This window comes from Thunnus thynnus, chromosome 20 (genome assembly GCF_963924715.1).
Source record: "Thunnus thynnus chromosome 20, fThuThy2.1, whole genome shotgun sequence".
NCBI classification, from domain to species: Eukaryota; Metazoa; Chordata; class Actinopteri; order Scombriformes; family Scombridae; genus Thunnus; species Thunnus thynnus.
Window position 1 is genome coordinate 25,501,277 of NC_089536.1, and position 20,306 is coordinate 25,521,582.

The 20,306-nt window shown below is 38.9% G+C and overlaps 1 protein-coding gene across 5 annotated transcripts in view; it reads right to left on the reverse strand.

Annotated features, from left to right (window-relative positions):
- myo15b (myosin XVB) overlaps positions 1-13,918 on the reverse strand; it is a 37,894-nt gene extending 23,976 nt beyond the window's left edge. Inside the window, exons 1-10 of one of the 5 annotated variants that reach the window (XM_067576294.1) lie at positions 13,790-13,918; positions 12,568-12,699; positions 12,120-12,245; positions 11,937-12,014; positions 10,823-10,971; positions 10,115-10,160; positions 9,899-10,023; positions 7,632-7,746; positions 7,365-7,540; positions 3,257-3,350 (exon numbers count right to left, since the gene is read on the reverse strand). In XM_067576294.1, coding sequence (XP_067432395.1) covers positions 3,257-3,350; positions 7,365-7,540; positions 7,632-7,746; positions 9,899-10,023; positions 10,115-10,160; positions 10,823-10,971; positions 11,937-12,014; positions 12,120-12,245; positions 12,568-12,699; positions 13,790-13,903 — 1,155 coding nt within the window. In that variant the 5' untranslated portion in view covers positions 13,904-13,918. The other 4 variants (XM_067576296.1, XM_067576295.1, XM_067576297.1 and 1 more) reach the window with 4 other exon arrangements.
- Between the last annotated feature and the right edge of the window lie 6,388 nt (positions 13,919-20,306).

Consider the following 20,306-nt stretch of genomic DNA (forward strand, 5'->3'; position numbering starts at 1 on the left):
TTACTCTGTGATCAGTGATTTTATTTCATAATCTCAAAGTCATATTTGTCCTTAACCTGAAGCTTGTTGCTCAACCGCTGGGTAACTCCTCAGGTAAGTTATCCTCTTATTATCCAGGTACACTCAACACTCGCTCTGCCTGTGTGTGTGTTCAATGAGACCTATTCTTAGACACATGTCCTGTTATATACTCCTGCAACACCCACAGTCTTGTTGCTCCGCCTCGCACAACAGGCCACACAGTTCCAAGAGTCCAATAAGTACGATTTTGCTTTTTATCAGGAGGTTTACAGCTTTCAGAGAGGAGTTGCCTCCACACAGCAGGGCAACGTCACTCAGAAATTATCAATGTAATCCAAACCACCCCATTCATCTCTATCCTTCCCAGTATTTAATTCTAATTCATCATTGCTTGGCCAGCTGGTTATTCTGCTGGACACATGTCTAATCTGTAAACAAAAGTGAGGTACACAGCTCAGATTAAACATTGGTGTGCATTCATATTCATACAGCAAATGTTCTTTCATCACGGCTTCACTTCAATACTCACGCAAGTTATCAAATAACTCAGAGACTGGTTCTCTACAAACACACAGGCTGCCCAACCCTGCTCTGCCTCTACATCAGAGGATTTACAATAACTGACCTTCCCAAACCAAACAATTGTGTCACAAATCATTGCAGATTCAAACACACCCTCTGGTTTGGTACTAGTTAGGGAAAATAGCAACAATGCTCTGACACAGTGCAAACACCTGCTAATTTGGGTTTGGCCATGCTCATACGGTACAGGTTCAGACATTAATGGACATTCATGGCGTTGATGATCCCCTGACTAGTGCCACCAGCAGCATCAAAGTTTTCACTTATCTAGTGAAATATGTTGACATCTGATACATCGATATCAAATTTGGTTCAGACATTCATCGTTCCCAGAGAATGTTTCCTAATGTATCCCTTGACTTTTTATCTTGGCCACCCGCAGGTTAAGTTTTGTTTTGAGTGAACCAGGGCTAACACAAACAGACAAACCCATTCACATCTACAGACCATTTAGAGGTTCTAGTTCAATCTAACATGACTGTCTTTAGATAAAGACAAAGACAAGACTGTAGCATCCAGAGGAAACCCACTCCAGACTGAAACAGCTATAACTACAGAATAGCCTGCCCTGTGTACTTAGACTTTTGTAATCGCAGATTTTGATAAGGGCTGTGTAAATAAACGTTATTACTGTTATTATTATTACACAAGAAGTTGGGGGACTCATGAGAGACAGATGTAAAAAATGTCAGTGCCAACTGAACACTGTCTCCATTTTCACAGTAATCACCATAAAAATGACATAATGCTTTCTGAGAACCTTCCTAAGAAATTACATAAATTACATAATTCCTATAAAGGGACTTAATTTTTTTATGTAAATAAAGTGTTACCTAAAAATGAAAGGTTTACTATATATGTTATTTGTCAAACTGCATCATTTATATTGTATCAGAGGTGGTAACTGACTGGCTGATGTCACTTTCAGCCCCAAATTCCATCTGTCAAACTTTAATCCAAATCTTACTCTCTGTAAACACTTCTGAGAGTCCAAATAGGCCTGACAGAGCAGCTGACATATGCAGCCTGTGGGCAGGAGCCCGACAAATCCACTGTTCATAGTCCAAGCCTCATAAAACAATAACAGCAAATAAACTGACCGTCATTTCGCTTGAGATGTTTTACTAACAAAAAGAAGAAAACTGTGTTTAGTTTACAGCCGAGACAAGAAAAGAAAAAGAAATGAAACACAGGACGAACAGGACTCTTTTGATACCTGATACAGATAGTTTCCTTTACTACACTCCCTATTTTACATTATTTCCACAGTGCCAACTATTTCTCAAGTCAAATAAATGACTGAAAACATATGTTGCACCTGATCCGATGCAGTAGGTAAGAGGAAAAGAAAAGCAGCCTACCTGTTAGAGCTGAGGAGCTGGAAGTCTGACAGACAGGTTTCAAAGGCTGCTTCAAATTTCACTGACAGGGGTTGAAGTCCAAGAGTGTGACTGAGGTGTAAGCAGGGTGTGTGTGTGTGTGCGCACCCAAGTGACATGATTAATGCAAGCTCAGAAAGCTCGTTAAAGGAAAGGGATGAAATTATATAATGTGGCAGTAATCAAATGTCAACAGAGTTGTTGCCAATGATGAAAAATGTTTGAGAAAGAACACATCCAACAGATTGTATGAGAGCACAGCAGGTACCATCAATCATACATTTACCTCTGTAGCTTTCATTTTTCATGTTTCATGTTTTTTGGTCACTAAGGGGAATCAGAGCAAGCTAAGCATTGACATGTTAGTGCCTCAAAAATATGTTATGTGAAGTTGTTATGGCTATGAAGTTAGCAAAAATTTTTTATTTACATATCCAGCAGTTACAGAGCAACATTATCATTCATTTAGTGTCATGTTTTTGTTCACCTGGTGAATGTAACTCCAACACTGACTCTCTTAGCTCTATTTTGATCTCTGGCAAAAATATGTCTTTTTAGCTGCTAAATGTTCATGTTGCTAGTAGCTTTGCCTGTCTGCTGTTTGGTGCAGGTAGTGTAAAATTACTTCACCAGAGTTTTTTCTTTTGCAGTGGTTGATGAATTTGCAGGCTGTAAAACCAAAACAATGAGCTAAAAGGGGCTAAAATACCCTTAGGACCTCAAACTGCAAAGAGTGGTATCTTTCACATTCCATATAGTCATTTGATCAATTCTTATATAAAAACTATTCATCATTGCAGCTTTAAATGTCATTTTTGAATTTTCTAAAATTCTATTTACCTCATTTTTATGTAAAGGCAGACATCTCAGAGACAAGTGTCTCAAAACCTGGACAAATACATCATAAATTAAATTTAAATTGTAAAACTACATACAAAGCCAGATGCCACCAGAGGTAAGTGAGAAAATGTTTTTTTTATAATTAGGATAAAACAACCCTTTAACTAATGCCCTTATAATAAGGTAAAAATTGCCAACAGTCTGAAACTGTACACAGACCACTGACAAAACTACACTTTGACCCCAAACATGGATGTACAGGTGTTATCTAGAGGGCGTGACCACATTTCTCCTATTACAACTCATATGCTGTTAAGCTGCTGGTATTGCTCAAGCAGCACTTGGAGCAATGATTTATTGCACAATAAACTCAGCAAATATGTTGTTGCCAAGAAACCCAGCCAAGGACTCTGCAGTCTCTCTTTCATATCTACCTTCCTCCAGTGGCGTCTCTTGATGGTGTTCCTGGTTATCATCATCACTGCCCAGAACTGAGTGAAGGACTGCTTCAGACGCTTGTAGTACTTCCTAGGAGGCAAGAGGGGGCAGTCATACACAAACATACAGTCATCCACATTTGTACATCAGTCACTATTCTCATTTCTATGAAGAGTCAAATGATTCTGCCAACGAACAAAACAGGTAGCTCCCGGCCTGAAAAGTGAAGCCGATGTGGAAGTGCATTCTTTCTAATGACCAGCAGTGGGCGACTCCACTGGTTGCAAAAAGAAATCTGATTGTATGGAAATCTATGAGAAAATGACCCTACTTCTCACTTTATTTATTACCCCAGTAAATATTTTCCTAATGAGTTTATGGTCTCAATCACTAGTTTAAAGTGTTCTTCAATACAGCATGATGTCCATTTTGTAAAATATGGTCCCATTTAAAGTAAAATAGATGATAAAGCAGAGTATGCTTTAGGGTGTGATTATCTTGTGTTTGGCAAGTCGCTACCACGGCTACAACGTTGATTACATAACGTAACCACGGCGTAACTCCAGATTTACAGAGTAAATGCGTAGCTGCAGCTATTTCACAGTGTGTTTTCAGTTTATGAAAGTTAATTGTAACATTTTGGTCATCTGAAAAAGTCTTGTTCAGTGTTTGGTTGTACTCAAAGACCCTCTAAGGAATCGGCTGTTCAGTTTTTCTGAGAAGTACATTTTGTTTGAATGATTTTAGGCCTATTTTTCGCTAGTGAAAATTAGCATTAGCATTACTAGAGTTAACCATAGACTATAAATGCACCGTGCTAACCAAGCTAGCAGCTAGTGCTAGGGTCAAGTCCACCCTCTTGTCCGAATCCAAGATGGAGACGGACGGTCAAATCCATGGATGTTTAAAGAGAAGGGTTAGGGTTCTCTTAAGGGTTCTCTCAAGGGTTCTCATTATACATCCATGGTCAAATCGCTAAACTGGAGGCTTCAAAACCAAACAGCAGTTCACAAACCATAGTCCATATTTTTTACGGTCTATGCAACTAACACACAGTACCTTTCACCGCGTACCTGCTACAGCTAAAGTGTATGTGTACGTATATACGTTTACTTTGGCAAGCTGTAAATGCCACATCAACATACACCCCAGTTGAAAAAGATATCTAGGTATCATATAGATACGCGTTGTAAGTGGAGTGCATGTTTACATTTGGTTTGCTGCAGCAAACGCCTACATGCCTACACACCAACATGCCTAACATGGAACTTCTATCAAGAAAACTCATTGTGTTTTCACCACTATTCCACCAGGGGGCATTTGACTTTTTGTGAAAGGTGCTCGCTCCCATGTAGCATGCAGCCACTGTACACTATACTGGAAACACAGTTGTCCACCGCTCTGGAAATACTAGTGGGCAATAGTGAGTTCCATTACATATTATATATATAGTGGGGTACACTCTCGTCCTCTGCTTGAGACGCCCAGCAAAATTAAAATAAGGTGTTTATCAATATTGTTGGTCCTTCTAACTTCACAGTGGGAAGGGTTTTGTGTTGCTTTGTCATTTAAAATATTCAGGCAAGCTGAGTCATAATTACTATACACTTACTACATAATTACGAATCTACAGTTCCTCTGGACAGTGCGGCTGCTGATATTCCTAAAATGAAAGAAGTTGATGAAAAACAATAATGTTTTATTTTCCAATGATCTATATCAACTATAGGCAAAATGCAATGTTTCCGACCCCATTAGCTTGCAAATACTATAACACCAGAATTAGGAGTTTGATTCCCCCTGTGACCATCCATCTTGAAAAATGATTCCAGTCATTCTGTTGTCAAGCATTCGATGTCCTAGTACTAGAAGTCCGCTATTGAAAAGCTAGCATATATTCCCAACAGTATCTGAACTTTTATGTGTGTTGTCTTACTCAGTAGCCTACCAATATCATTTATTTTACATGAAAGGTTGTGATGAGTCAACCTAAACTACATCTTTGGTTGTATGTGGATGAGACGTTAGACTGAGGTCCTGACTCACTTCGGTTGTTAAAGAACTCAGGATGTCTATCATAAAGAGTAGGGGGTTCCCTGACGTTCTTTGGCAATAAACCCACTCAGGTATCTGACATTATGGCCACTTAATCATCCCTCTTCTTAATTGGCTGACATTAATCCTTGTCTTCTGAACCTTTGTGTGTGTGAGTTGGTGCCTGGCACCAGTGTATGGCAGCAAGTGTCCCACGTCCAGGGTTGCTTGCGTGTTTGTCTGATTCCTCATTCCAATTTAGGTTTGGTTTCAAGTTCAGGCTGCAATTGATCTTTCCTAATGCTATAATGTTTTCCTCTTTGGCCAGGGAATAATGGCAATAACGTTAATACATTTTAATGGGCATAATGGACATTCAAAAATGTATTGTAATACTTGATAGATCCTGTACAACATCTTAACATGACTTATAATTAATGATAAACACTGACAAAAGTAGCATTTTAGACTATGTAGCTAATGAGCACATTGTTTTACTATAACTTATGAATTATTAATAATGAAACACAACAGGTTATTTACTTATTGTGACAAAATAAACAAAGAATAACCTAGAATAAAGCCATAAATAGGCTTATATAACACAGATGTAAATAAACATAGCCATGCACATAAGGAATTATAAACTAGAAAAAAAATCAAAACATAGTTGCTGTGAATGCCATAAACTATATCAACCCTTTAATAAAATAGGGGTCCATCGTTATACATGACGGTAATTGGATCCAATTTTTAAATTCCTATATCATCTATCAGTATTGTGTTCACATGTCATAGTCAATCTAGTGTATGTTTCATATGTTCAATTTGTTCTGCATAGATAATGTGCCGCTAAGTGAAAGTAATTCTGCCACTGGTGGCACAGTGTGCAGTTATTGGATCTAAGTTACATAAGTGAACAACCACACCATAAATTAAAATGATATTTGCCTGATTAGCCTCGCTCATGAATAGCTGGCACATTGTGTGCAGGCTCATGTTTCTTTGTGTGATAACAGAGACCCAGCAGGTGTAGTATACGGATTGCCAAGTGTAATCACACGCACATAGCAGATTACTAGCAGATGACTACCCATGTTGTAAATGTAATGTTGATCTACACACCCAATATTTCCACAGTCTTCCTCACAGTTGTTGAAGAATGTTATGCTGTGTACTCCACCCTGCTTCGTTATCAATAGCTGTTGTAGTGCAAATGATAAACGCACTCACTAGATGACCAATAAACGCACTCACTAGATGACCAACAGGTGAGCAATGCTTGCAAGGACATTATCCCATGTTATTTGGATGTTTAAATTGTTACATGTTGTTTCACAGATGTGAAATTGCTTTCCAGTGTTGAAACTTAATTATTCCAGTTAACAAATAATTGGGATGTTTCATCACAAATACTTTCTGTTCTCACTTCCTGTTCTCACTCACAATTGATAGCGTCAGAGGGAAGATCATGTACCTCCATGCCAGCAACAACAACTGGGTTTCAACTGTTCTCCACTGCCACCTATTGGGCTATTAGCAGTCTAAGCATTACAGCAACATACTGCAGTAGCATATCCAATTAACTGTGATATTTAAACGCAGTTGGCTGTGTCTGAAAACCTTCAACTATGTGTTTATTCTTTACATGATGAGAAGAAACTCAGAGGCAGCATCATGTTTTAGCTTCTATAGATACTGTGTGACTGCGCGTGCATCTTTTAGACTGAACAGCATTGTTTCCTTTTTCTTCCTTCCTTCTCTCCCTCCTTCCTTTAATTCTTTTCTTCTAATTTATTTATTACTTTAATGATATTCTTTCTTTAATTAATTTTTCTGTTTGTTTCTTTCTTTTATCCAATATCTTCTTCAACTGAAAATGAAAACACTTGAATTTAAGTACAATTTATACAAAAATCACATCAGAGAGCCTTTGTGCTCTGAGGTGATCATTTGGAAAGCGATCTGTAAGTTTTGAATCATGACTACATTTTGTCTCCTGGATGGAGAGATTTTGACTCAGCTTTTATCGACTCTTCTCTCTCATCTCCCTCCACTCTGTATCCATACCTGGCCTGGTGTCCTCGGATGTGGCTCTGGATGACGATGGCTTTCTGTTTGAAGAACCTGAAGTTCCTCCTGCAGAGGAAGCCCCTGATGTTCCTCTGGATGGTGACAGCAGCCCAGGTTTGAGTGCTGCTCCACTTCTCCTCCAGCTGCCGGTACAGAAGCTCCTTGAGGAACACCTAAAACAAACAAACACACACACATGATGACATATCGATTAAAAGCTTTATTTACTTTACTAATTAGTGGCATGAATGAGCAGTTTGGCACCTTGGTGAGTCCCAGCTGGTACTGTCCCTCCTCTGCATCAACCATGTTCAACAGAGCCACTGTATGCTCTCTGTCCGTCCCCTTGCTGGGGCGCTGGGTCAGCAACACGCCATACCTATCAAACAGAAACACAGGCTGCTGAATAATGTAACTGATTTATGGTGCATGCATAAATCAGAGATCATATAAAACTTTAAGTCAGGTCAGCAATGCACACATGCATAATTCTGACAGTACATGAAGGCAGCATGGGGTTGGTGTGATTAAAGATAGGATTGGATAGCCTGGAGGATGGAGGAAGTAACAAGACTGTGGTCCACAGAATACAAAGTGTATGAAATCACACCCTCCTCATATTAAAGGATAGTCTTAATACTATCATGCCTGTAGGTACATTAAAAGAGTTATTAGTCGTCATAATTACCCCCTGCAGCCTATACCTCCAAAATACAGAAATCCATCTCAGGATACATATTGTGGACTGGTGGAAAGGGATGTGTCTGCCATACTATGTAAAAAGAAGAAATATAAAATGTGAAACAATCTGTCTAAGGAACAACGTGATGAGCTAAAGGCATTAAAAAATGACAAAACCTTGGTGGTGCAGAGTGTTGATAAACTGGTGGATGTCTCAATAAACTGTATCTAAGGGAGCATCAGTGTGCAGACCTTCATCTGTCTTTGTTCCCCTGGAGCCTGAAGCCTGCATATATACAAATCTGGGTTGTAGTGTACAAATAGACAAGCCAACATTACTGCAGTGGCACCAGTCACTTGTAAATCTATGTGTAAAACTGTAATGTATTTGAAGGATTTCACTTTCAACGTGCTTTTGCCAAGATATCTGTTGAGGAGATCTTGTAGAACCAGCTATCAGGAGAAAATATAGTCATCAAATGTCTTTAAAATAAAGGTTACAATCTACAAAACTCTAATTCAGTGTAATTTGGTCCAGTATTAACAGACAGCTAGACGTCTTTCTGGGCTGAGCTGTTATCAGTGGCTCCAACCACATACTGACATTTTGAAAAAAACAGTGAGAGAGGGTGAAAGCCAAATCTGGAAGCCACAAACCTGTGCTCCATAGAATTAATTTTACTTTCATAATCAAGTCCTTAATTTGAGTATTATTCTAACAAAGGTCCAACATACCGCTCAGGAAATTGCTAAAAACGGCTCTGCCTCTACCCTCCTGATCTCTGTTAGCTTGGTGCTAGCATTAAGTTTCTTGGCTGAAATTCCACTTTAACAGTATCATGTGTTTCAGATTTTACTTTAATGATGCCTTTCTTTTGATTACAATGACAGAAATGATGGCGTTTGATGATTAAAATTAGCAGCTAGCGAGTCATTCCTGCTGTGTTTAATATGCGACTCCACACAGCACTTTCACATCCAGACTGTGGAGGTCAGACAGAAGCTATGTTCATGTTATTTTTTCCCAAAGGCTGTGTCATTATCAATTTCACACTAGTGTTTTAAGACTGAAGAACTTCGACATTTATCTCTCCACTGTGATTAACCGAGACATCTCCATTTTCACCGTCAGTGGAAATGTCTTCTCTTCCCCTGTGACATCACAGTAATGGCAGCAGTGCTTGAGGCGCAACACATACTGTAAATCAGGTTTGTCTGCACAAGGGCAAAAAATAACATAGTCACGTTTTCTCTTTTTATTTGAACTTCACCTCTCTATGATTTTGTATATACCCACTACAAAGAATATGAATAAGAAAAAAAGTTCACATATTTGAGAGAAAGGCCAGAAAGAACTTAAAATTGTGTTTGAAGATGTAAATCTTCCCCTAAGTAGCTTCACCTCCTGTGCTCTCAATTCGTTCACACTCTCTCTAGATCCATAGTTCCTCAAAAGGTTCTTCCTCCAGTGGAAACCCCCTATTTGTCTTTTCACGGGACTATGGTTGATTTATCACCAGATTTATCCTTTAATTTGGTGAACCCTCCACAGGAATGTGCAAATGGAAGTAGAGTGGATATTGAAGGTTTAGGGTTGGATTGAGATTGAGATCCTGATGGATGTTTGCTACATTGAATCGAGTCATAGATTGTTGAAGTTCAGTACTTTGTACATCCTTCAAATCTGTAGCCAATGGTGGAACAGATCAGCAGTTTGGAGAGACAGCAAGAGGAAAAAGGGAACAACAATGGGAAACCTCCTTCTTTAAAGGATAAAAAGGGTGTTAAAACATAATAAATATTTTTTTTTCATGATGGATCAGGCAAGCACTGCGTATGTTGGTCTGCACCTCTCAATGAAGAGGGAGTACTGAATCCGGACTGGGAAACCCTCTTTCCTGATGTGGATGGTCTCCAGCATCCCAGCATGCCTCAGCTGAGCTGACACATAGTCCACATCAAAGATCCCAGGAAGCTGACAAAGAACGCAAGAGATACAAGGTTATACTGTACACTGCCGGCTGATGTTAGGATACTAGCTAATCATGTAAAGTATCTGGTGTTACCTTGACATAGTTTGGCTTCAGACAACGGATAAAAGTGGTTTTGCACCTGGGATTAAAGAGAAAAAACACAGACACAGGTGACTCATCAGGAAACTGGTTTAACCTCAGACCTGCCTGCAAGTCAAGAAAGGAATATCTTAAAAGAACCGAGAGTTAACCAACAGAGTGACTGGTATACATGTGGTTGACTGTATTTAGGAAACTGTATAACGTGTCATCTCGTAAAGTCTGTTGTAGAACTGCTTTCGGCTGATGATTCACACCAAATAATTCTCATATTTCTTTCCATGACATTTACTAAACCCACATTCTCCACAAACCACAGCTGTTTGATTCTAAACACATGCAGCGAAATAGTATCCCTTGTTGGCTTTCTTGTAATTAGGCAAGGCAAGTTTATTTGTATAGCACATTTCAACAACAAGGAATTCAAAGTGCTTTACATAGAGCATAAAAGACAGAATCAAGACAGAATAACATTAATTATTATACATATATACATATCATTTATATAATAATATATAAATTAATAATAATACTGAACTTTTCATTCGTAGTGAAAATTTAAGTACTATAGTATTAATAACATAGAACACAAAACATAAAATAAAATAGAAGTTAAGATAAAAAAAGCCTTCCTTCCTTAGAGATCTCTCAGCATTGGTAATGACAGCTGTGTGACAGCCAGCCCGGTCAGTGTGTTGGTACCTCTCCAGGCGGGTGGTGAGTTCAGACAGGGACTGTAGGAAATGTGAGGCAGCAGTAGAGGGCTGCTGGCGGAGGCCCTTTCCTCTCCAGCCCAGCTCTCTCTGCTGGATATAACCGTCCTGAACCTTCCGGAACAGCTCCGACACCATCTGACAAACAGGGCCGCAAAAAGGAAACAGGCTTTTATCTGCTTGTTCCAGTGAGTTCATGAGTGTGCATGTGTGATTTTGAAAACCTTTACTGATTAGATTTTGGAGCGACCAATAGCTCATATTTATGCAGATAAAATATCCTCAAAACTGATTATTCTCATCATTTAGAACATTACTACTAATGATATGAGTGATAAAACATTTACACACAATGACATATGCATATATACATTTTTTTAATGGGACTGTATTCTACCCTACACTGCCATTGGGCCAGGTCTCTCTTGCAAAGGAGACAATGTATCTTAAGAGACGTCCTTGTTAGTAAAGGTTAAATTATTAAAATTACAAGAAAAGATGCCATGATTCTGAGGTCTGTATCTCATAATTTAATTACAATAAAAGATGAAAGAATGAAATCCATTTCTAATATTTATGATCTTATAGTTATGAGAAAGGTGTTATTATTACAAGATGTGTGTCTCTTAGATATAAAAAGAGATGTCATAGCCTCAAGATCCTTATCCCATTATTACAAGAAAAGATTCTAAAATTAAGAGACCTGTGTCTCATTATTATGAGAAAACATATCATAACTACAAGATTCTTATCATGTAATTATGAGAAAAGATGAGATGCTAAGTCATAATTATGACATACAGAACTCTTAGAGAAAGCTCAACACAGCACAACTTAAAAAACAACAGGGTTTCCAGGGAACATTAAAACCTGATTAACATGCAACTTGCTTCAACTCTTGTCCATAATTTTGTAAAATGATCTTTTAGTTGGGTTTGTAAAAGCACTCTCGATGGCATTAACCTATATGAAAGATGCTATTAAAGTAAAGTTTAATTGGTTGATACACAAACTTGTGTGATCTGATTATGTAATGTTGTTAATAGACATAATAATAAAGACATTAGCAGCACCCTGTATGTGCTTAATTGTAGTTGCTTCACCTTTAAGCGACTCCTGGCAAAAAGCTCCACCACTTCTGTCCTGAACTGGTCGTGATTCTTATTGAGGAAATTATGGACCTGGAAAAAGAGGATAAAAAGAGGTTTAAATACAGATATAAATATGTTGTACAGATATATACTGTATATACAGTATACTGTATGTCAGTGTGCTGTGCCTGATACCTGATAGGTGACAGCTCCAGCATAGTGATAGACAGTGAAGACTGGCAGTGGGTTCTTGGGCTTGGCATAGTAGGGGCTGTTACCATGGTGGTAGTGGCACTTCTGGAGGAAGGTGTGGTCAGTGGCCTGATGAACAAACACAGAGGAACAGTGATTATTTGATTAATTTATAGGTCAGATGTAGAACAACATGGAAACATTGTGTGATAACAAAGAATTAACATAAAAGCTCTGCTTGTAGCTTCTAGTGTTCACTCAAGAGTTGCACAATTTATACATTTTTACTTTCATACCAAATGATACCTTCCAGAATTAATAGCCATGGCCTACTCAAGTGTGATCACAACATACATGGCAAAGTAATGGGGTCATCAACTCAGCCACACACATTTGGTTTTTCCAGTGTATGCACCTGTGTTTTCTGTTGGATATGTGTGCGTTTGTGTACCTGGGGGAGGCAGGTCTGGTCGTCCAGTATACGGAGGATGCCATGTGGCCTGGAGGAGATCAGCTCCAGACAGGAGTGGAAGTCCTTGAGTGGCATCGGGTACCACTGGATCTGTTCCACACTGTACTCCTCCTGCAGGACACAAACACACACACACACAAATCCCCAAATGTCCTCCCAGCTTAATATTTCTGTTTTGAACTATGTTGAGTATTAAAACATGTACAGCATGCTGGGACTATTTCTTGACAATCAACACTTAATCCATCAGCCCAGCACACAGCTCTTGCACAGGATATCAAATATGGTTGACGAGAACAGGTTTTAGTTGTATCTCTCTCTACAGAGGCACCATGGTACCAAACATTGCAACATGTAAGACGATAAGGTTCCAGGAAGCTGTACACTGTTACTGTTGTTCCTCCAGAAATACAGTAGCTATTAACTTAGAACAATCTATCAAGTCTGCAGCTGTAAATATTAATGAGCTGGTAATAATTGGATTTTCGTCTGGATGCCCTACAGCCCTTTTCCAGAGCGTTAGTGGTCAAACAGCCAATCTGAGTGGTAAACTAAAGATGCAACATAGAGTCATGCTGGAAGAGGATAAGATCAAGAGATAAAGAACCAGAGGGATTTGTCACAATTTGGCAACCTGCAGCCAATCACAGTCCATCTGGGGTTATATAAGAGCTGAGGAACTGCACTTCTGGGCATTTTTGCCACTTTGTGCTGCCTGCAACTCAGAGTATTTGTGTACTGAGAGCTATCTTGTCAGGATTTAGTCCATAGCTGCTGGTGTATGTTGTTGCCAGGTTCATGTAAGAAGGGTAGTGCTGTTAAATTTCAGTTCACAATCTATACATCATCTTAAGTTATTGTTTTGTTTATGTTTTTTGTATTTAAGCAGGAAGCTCTGTGAGGCTGCCATTTTTGTTTCATTCTTTTCTCCTGTTTTTGAGTTGTTAGGGAGTTAGGTTTAGTGTTATCTTTATTTTGGTAGTTTAATATTGTGGTTTTATTTCTACTCAGGACTGGTTGGTTTGTTATTTTGGCCAAGGCTCTGCCTGAAGTTGAATTTAAGCTGACTCCTCATATTCTTCATGTAGTTTTATGTTACTCCTCTTGACCCACTTTTAAACACTTTATAAAAGGCGACTTTATGAGAGTGATCCCCTACAGGTCAGTTGATCTTCATGTATCTATCCTACTTCCCACTGACCTGCTCCTGAGAGATCACCGCCTTGTTGACAAAGTGCTGCAGCTGCTCATTGGCAAAGTTGATACACAGCTGCTCAAAGCTGTTCACTCCCAGGTCCTGCAGAAGAAGTCCCATTTAATGCCACAAGCACATTCTTATTTAATTCGGTTTTTCAGATCTCAGAACAGGCTGGATACCAACCTCGAACCCGTAGATGTCCACTATGCCCACAGTGCTGTCCATCTCTGTGGGACTCAGCCAGTCATTGATCTGCTCCAGTAACCAGTCAAACAGCACTGAATACAAGGCTTTGGCAATGGCATCTCTGTAAGAGAGGAAGAGGAGAGGAGGAAGCTGAAACACAAACCTTTAAACAGACACTCCACTGATTTTATACATCAAGATCAGTTTTGTCATGAAGAACACTACTCAGTGTATGAAAACAGTTGTATAATTTCTTCTGTGGCTCTGGAGGAGCTTTAACAGTCTGAAACAAAATGTAGGATTGGTCTTGGAGATGATAACTTTAAAAGACATGAAGCAAGGGACAATGACACTATCAACAGCATTGTGGGAAATGTAGGATCCAGTGTTTTGGGATCTTGAACCATAAAAGAGGAAATATCAGTATCTGCTGCTTCAATTTTTAACATTTTTTTTATCTCTCACACTCACAAGTCCCACAGCTTTAGAATAATGCAACACCAACTTGCTGATTTGTCTTCTCTTTTTTTGTTTTTTAAGAAATATACAAGTAAAAAAAAGCATAAATTAATTCATACTGATTCTGTTTTTCTGTCTTTCAAGGTTTACACAGCTCAGCCTGTGACACCTTTCTATCAAATGTAATATGTAAGTCTAATACAAATGATTTGAGTCACATAGCTAAAATAATTACAAACTGAGTGAATTCATAATACCATTGTAGTTTGACTTTAATGAGCCAAATTATCTTCGTAATTAAACTGCTGGTTCAAAAGATGCTGTCATGGTCACATACTTTCATGCAGATATTCAATTTTTTGTAGTTATGACTACAAGATAAGATTTGGTCTCTTCTGTACTCCTCTGTAATATGATAGATAGATAGATAGATAGATAGATAGATAGATAGATAGATAGATAGATAGATAGATAGATAGTACATTTATTGTGCATTGTTTTCAGCGGCAGATTTATCTACATTTGGTGCTCTATGGAATATCACCAGATTTAATACATCATCAAAAATGGAAGAAAACTTTTTCAAACAGAAACAATGAAATGTTATATGGTTTAAAAAGATTGTGACTGTTTTCTCTGCTTACATTCAGCCTGCATCATTTGGAGAAATGATGATGACCCTCCTGCCCTTCTCTTACCTGGATTCTATGGCACTTTCCACAGACAGGGGGCAGTAGATCCTGTCGTAGGTTGTCTCCTGCATACAAGAAAGCTGATCAGTGTGTGTACAGATACATGCATGAATATGAATGATAACTAATTGATAGATGCTTAAGAGGTTGCTGACTGTGACTCTGTGTGTGATGACGGTCTGCAGTGCTTCAGAGGAAATCTGCAGCAAGGAGCCGACCCTCCTGGCCTCAGCCTCACTGAAGATACGAGCCACTTCGAAGGACTCACTCTGAAACAACAACACCGACTGATGTTTGATACCAATGCCTGATAAGTCTGACTCTCACTCTCTCTCACACACACCTCATAGGAGCTGAAGCAGATGTTGCCGAGCTGCAGGATGGAGGAGAGGATGGCCCAGACGGTGGAGATCTGGTCAGCATGGAGACCAATGATCTCAAAGCACTGAACCAAAAGCTGGAAGTCTTGTTTGTCCTGCTTCCCCTTCAACTCACAGGCACCGCCCTACAGGAGGCAAACAACATGAACAACATGTATAATGAGTGAAAAGGAAGGGAAAAGCACAGATGGAAATTGTTCTGTGTTCACTGATGTGTGATGTACTTGGTTTAGGTAGTAATAGGTCTCGGCTCCCTGCAGGTAAAGCTCCTGTTTGTCCCAGTCGTTCATACCTGCAAGCAGCTCATAGAACACATGGTAGTTCCTCTCTTCATTGGCCTACAGAGGAAATAAGACAAGAGCTCGACAGTGAAATCAGCTGGGTTCATAACTTCAGATTAATTACCGTCTACTTACAGCAAAGACTGTTTGCCAAGAACAAAAACATCATGAAACACACAGCCATGTTCAAATTTTGGTTGTGTGTTACACTCCATGCCAGTAAAGCACTAAAAGTCAATAAACAAGACTATAGTAAACAGCCATGCTGTGCGAGGTTCTGTGAGGCTTTACTTAAAAAGTACTCCACAGATTTAGCATTGTATTCCTATAACATTGTCAGACTCACAGTGGACAGTTTTGCTAAAAAAAAAAAATAAAAAAAAAAGAATTGATGCAGTAGAACAAGAGATATTACCCACAATGCAACTCAACTGGCAACAGTTTGGTTCAGAGATTTGAGTGTCTGGTAACCTCACTTCTTTCAGATTTTTTTCATTTCAAACTTGTAGTCTTCAGCCTCAACCGATGCTGACTCATGTGACATCACTTGAGGCAATTTATCAGATTTCACACAGCTCCCTCTGGAGACACAAAAGGCTTTACTCTACTTTTTCACATATGCAGTAGAGCTCCCCAGTTGAGCTAAATGCTAACAACTATGCTAACATGCTCACAATTCTGATGTTTACCAGGTCATGTTTACCATGGTCACCATCTTAGTTTAGCTTGTTAGCATGATAACATTTGCTAATCAGCACTAAACCCAAAGTAAAGCTGAGGCTGATTGGAGTGTTATTAGTTTTGCAGGTGCGTATTTGGCCATAAAACAAAGTATTGGACAAATTAAAAATTTGACAATGCTAGATGAAAAGTCAGGGATCATTAAAGTTATCACAATTCATCATGTGATATAATCATTCATTATTTCATTCTGAACCAAAAAAAAGTCATGGTGCAAGAGGAAAAGTCAGGGGTGCTCAAAAGTCATTAAGAATCATCCTCTGAGGATCATGAATGACTACAAATTTTCTAATAGAGATATTTCATTGGATAATCAAAAACATTGACCTGCTGGTGCATGCTAAGTGAAAAGTCAGTGGATCGCCAATGTCCGTAGGGTTCATTCTCTGGGGATCTTGAACATCTGTACCAAATACTGGGTATTTCAGTCTGGACCAAAGTGGTAGACAGACCAACTGACTTACATTAAAATCCTCAGAGCCACTCAGCAATGGCTAAAAACTGAGGATCAAGAAGCCATGTGATCAGTTTTATAGGTGGAAGTGTCCTGTATCAAGCTGAGAAAACTGAGCCTCCAATGAGCCTCCATTCTTTTTCCAAGAAGCCAAAGCAATCAACCAAACCAAAAGGAACTTTAGACGTTTTCCTACAAGTAAAAACAAGAAGTTGTGTGATATACTGTACTATACTAATAGCTGATCAAACAATAACTTACACAATAAATTGTCCCACAGTCATATTCACACACTTGCTGTGGTGTTTAATGTGTCTTGTAATCAGTTTGAACCTGATTAAGTTTGAAATAGAACATCATCAACTCCTCCATGATGTCTGTTTTGAGCACACTGCACACCCCACTCATTCTCACCTGAAAGACAACCCTGGACTTCTCAAGGAGGTATTTAGACATTGAGGTCCCTACAACAACCCCACTGTCAACCAAGATGAGAAACAGTCAACAAATAAAACAGTTGTAACCAATCACATCTGGGGGAGCAACAAAACAGCAAAAGGTTAACATCATTTTTTGGACTCACTGGAGGATGTGGACATGGAGGTACTTGCCAAAGCGGCTGGAGTTGTTGTTGAGGATGGTTTTGGCATTCCCGAAGCTTTCCAGGATAGGAAAGACCTCCATGGGCTGGTGGAGGAAGAGGACGAAAGAAGTCAATCAAAGACAAAAATGGATGGAGGACTGAAAGTTTAATGCCCTAATGCTTTGCAATCTTTTTCATTTAAAACGTAACATAATTGATAAAATCGTACATTAAACCTGCATTTTTGGCCACTTGGGGGCAGCAGAATAAGCTGTAAACACAACGCTGACGTAGCAAACGTCAGTTGCGTATTTAGGCTACACATCCAGCAGATACAGAGCAACATTAGCATTAATTTGGAGTCTGTTTAATTTGTAGTTTGTTTCAGTCTCATAAATAGAAGTCAAATATTCACTCTCCTTTTAGTTCTGATTTGGTTTCTACCCACTCCTGAGAAAAATATCAGGCCCATCAGCTGCTAAATGCTCCACTATGTTCACCAGCTAGTTGCTAACTTTGTCTGTCTGCTGTTTGGTGCTGAGCGGGTAGTGTGCAGTAGTTTTTTCACAGCTTTTTCACTGAAAACAGCTGGAAACAAGGTGATTAGAGGAAAAAACAGTAAAGTTGTGGGATGTGAAACCAAAATAAGTAGCTAAAAGATGCTAAAAAGTAACTGTAGAGCTGAGTGGAACTGCAGAGAAGGTGAAGCAGAGGAACATGGCACACTTTGAGCAACTGCTCTAATCCAAGTTCATGTCAACACTGTTCTCGTCATCACTGCCCACTAGTTCATCTTCACTCCTCTGGTGGAAGATCTAACTCTGCCCTAAGAATCTGGCTTGCATGATGTATGGATGAAAGCAACATATGTAAACTGGCTAGATAGTCAAAAATAGCACAAAATTCTGCGTACAATTACAATTATCGTACTGTAAAGCATCTACAATGTATTATCTTCTAGGAAGAAAATATTTTTGTTAAAACTGTATGGACTTATTGACTAGAAATGTACACAAAAGTAGACCAACATATAATTTGGGTGGGATATCGCAATTCCTCCTGACTATGATTTCCAGTGGTGTAATTTATAATCCAGATAATACATTACAGTTACAGAATGTCTGAAATTGCAAAATATAAATGAAAATAATGTTTTTTTCCTTTTTAAATGTAATCAAAAGTTGTAAACATAGTCTCAGAGTTAAAATTGAGATAAAGTAATTGCTGCCATATGGCAACACCATATGGTGTTATGAAGGTATTCCTTTGTGTTATTCACAGTGAATTACCTGTCGGAGATTGTCGTTTCTGCCCTGATACATGGAGCTGAGGTAATGGACCATTAGCTTCGTAGCTTCAGTCTTTCCTGAACCACTCTGGCCACTACACAGGAAATAGAAATTATCTGAAATATGACACAGCTTTCTGGTAGACTCACTTATATGCAGTGAAAAAATATTAATATTCATAACATTTTTAGGAGTTCTTGTTCAAATCCCATGTCCTCAGCGCATATGGTACAAATCTTTACAGGCTGACTGACAGACCAGTCTATCGATATGCATGTCTTTGCCTTTTAAGGATACGGCTGACATTATTCTATATTTTTCTTACTGTCAACATCCCTCATGAATAGACCCAAATCAACAATGTGTTAGTCTGTGGCACTTAGCATCAAGGCCCTTGGTTCCTACTTCCTTCCTGAACAAATAAAGCTTTGAAAGGGGTTCATGAATATATAGTTTCATTTTTAACGTCTCAGTAATTTCCTAAAACAGCTGGCCATGGTAGTTTTTAGCAAATGTTACCTAAACCGGAGGTCAACAATGGAAGTCTATGGCACAGAGAAATATCAGGCTTTGGATACATAGACTTGTTAGTTAGGGGATTTGGTGAAATCCTGAGAATCTGCATAGACAGGAACAATAAGACTCCGAATTGGTGCAAACTGGACAGAAGTAGGCAATAACATAGGTGAAATTGATGTTCCTGTACCTTATGATGATGCACTGCTCCTGTGTGGAAACCTGAGAGTGGCTGAAGGCAGCATCAGCTATGGCATACACATGGCTGAAGCAGAATACAACAGAACGTGAAAGACTGATTTTGATGGTTGAGACACCTTATATGACACTCATGCTGTAATAAAAAGTAAGCAGATTATTGAATAGCAGTTTGGGGAAGTGTTAGCTCACGGTGAGTTTCTATGTTGCTCTTTGCCCTGGAATTTCTGTCTCAGCTCCTCTGTGTAGATATTAAGCGGTTTGAAGGGGTTAATGGACAATAGCATGTTTCCAATGTAAGTCTGGGAAAAAAAATGACACAGGCTTTCAGTGAATATGTACACAGAAATAAATAATTTAACTCTAGAAATGAACAAGTTTGAAAATCTCATTTAGCAAGGATGGCAGGTATTGCTAAGTACTTGCATAAACAACAGTTGTTGAGTTGTGGTAGTGCACTATTGGATGGTTGTGTGGCTATCATGCAGCATTGAAGGAAATTTCTAACCAAGACAAAAAGATATATGATTCGATTTACTAGCTTTTTCAAGAGCTTTCAACTGCGTCTCCTCAGTGGGTGGAATTTGCTCTTTGGTTCAGTTAAAGCAAACTCAGTCCTCTGAGGGAGAGCTCCAGAAAATCTCTGGATAAAGATAGTGTGATGCAATTGAAAGCTCTGTAAAAGCAGTAATAGTTAAGTGGTCAGCTTGGATCCATTTACTAATGGATTCAAAGTCAATT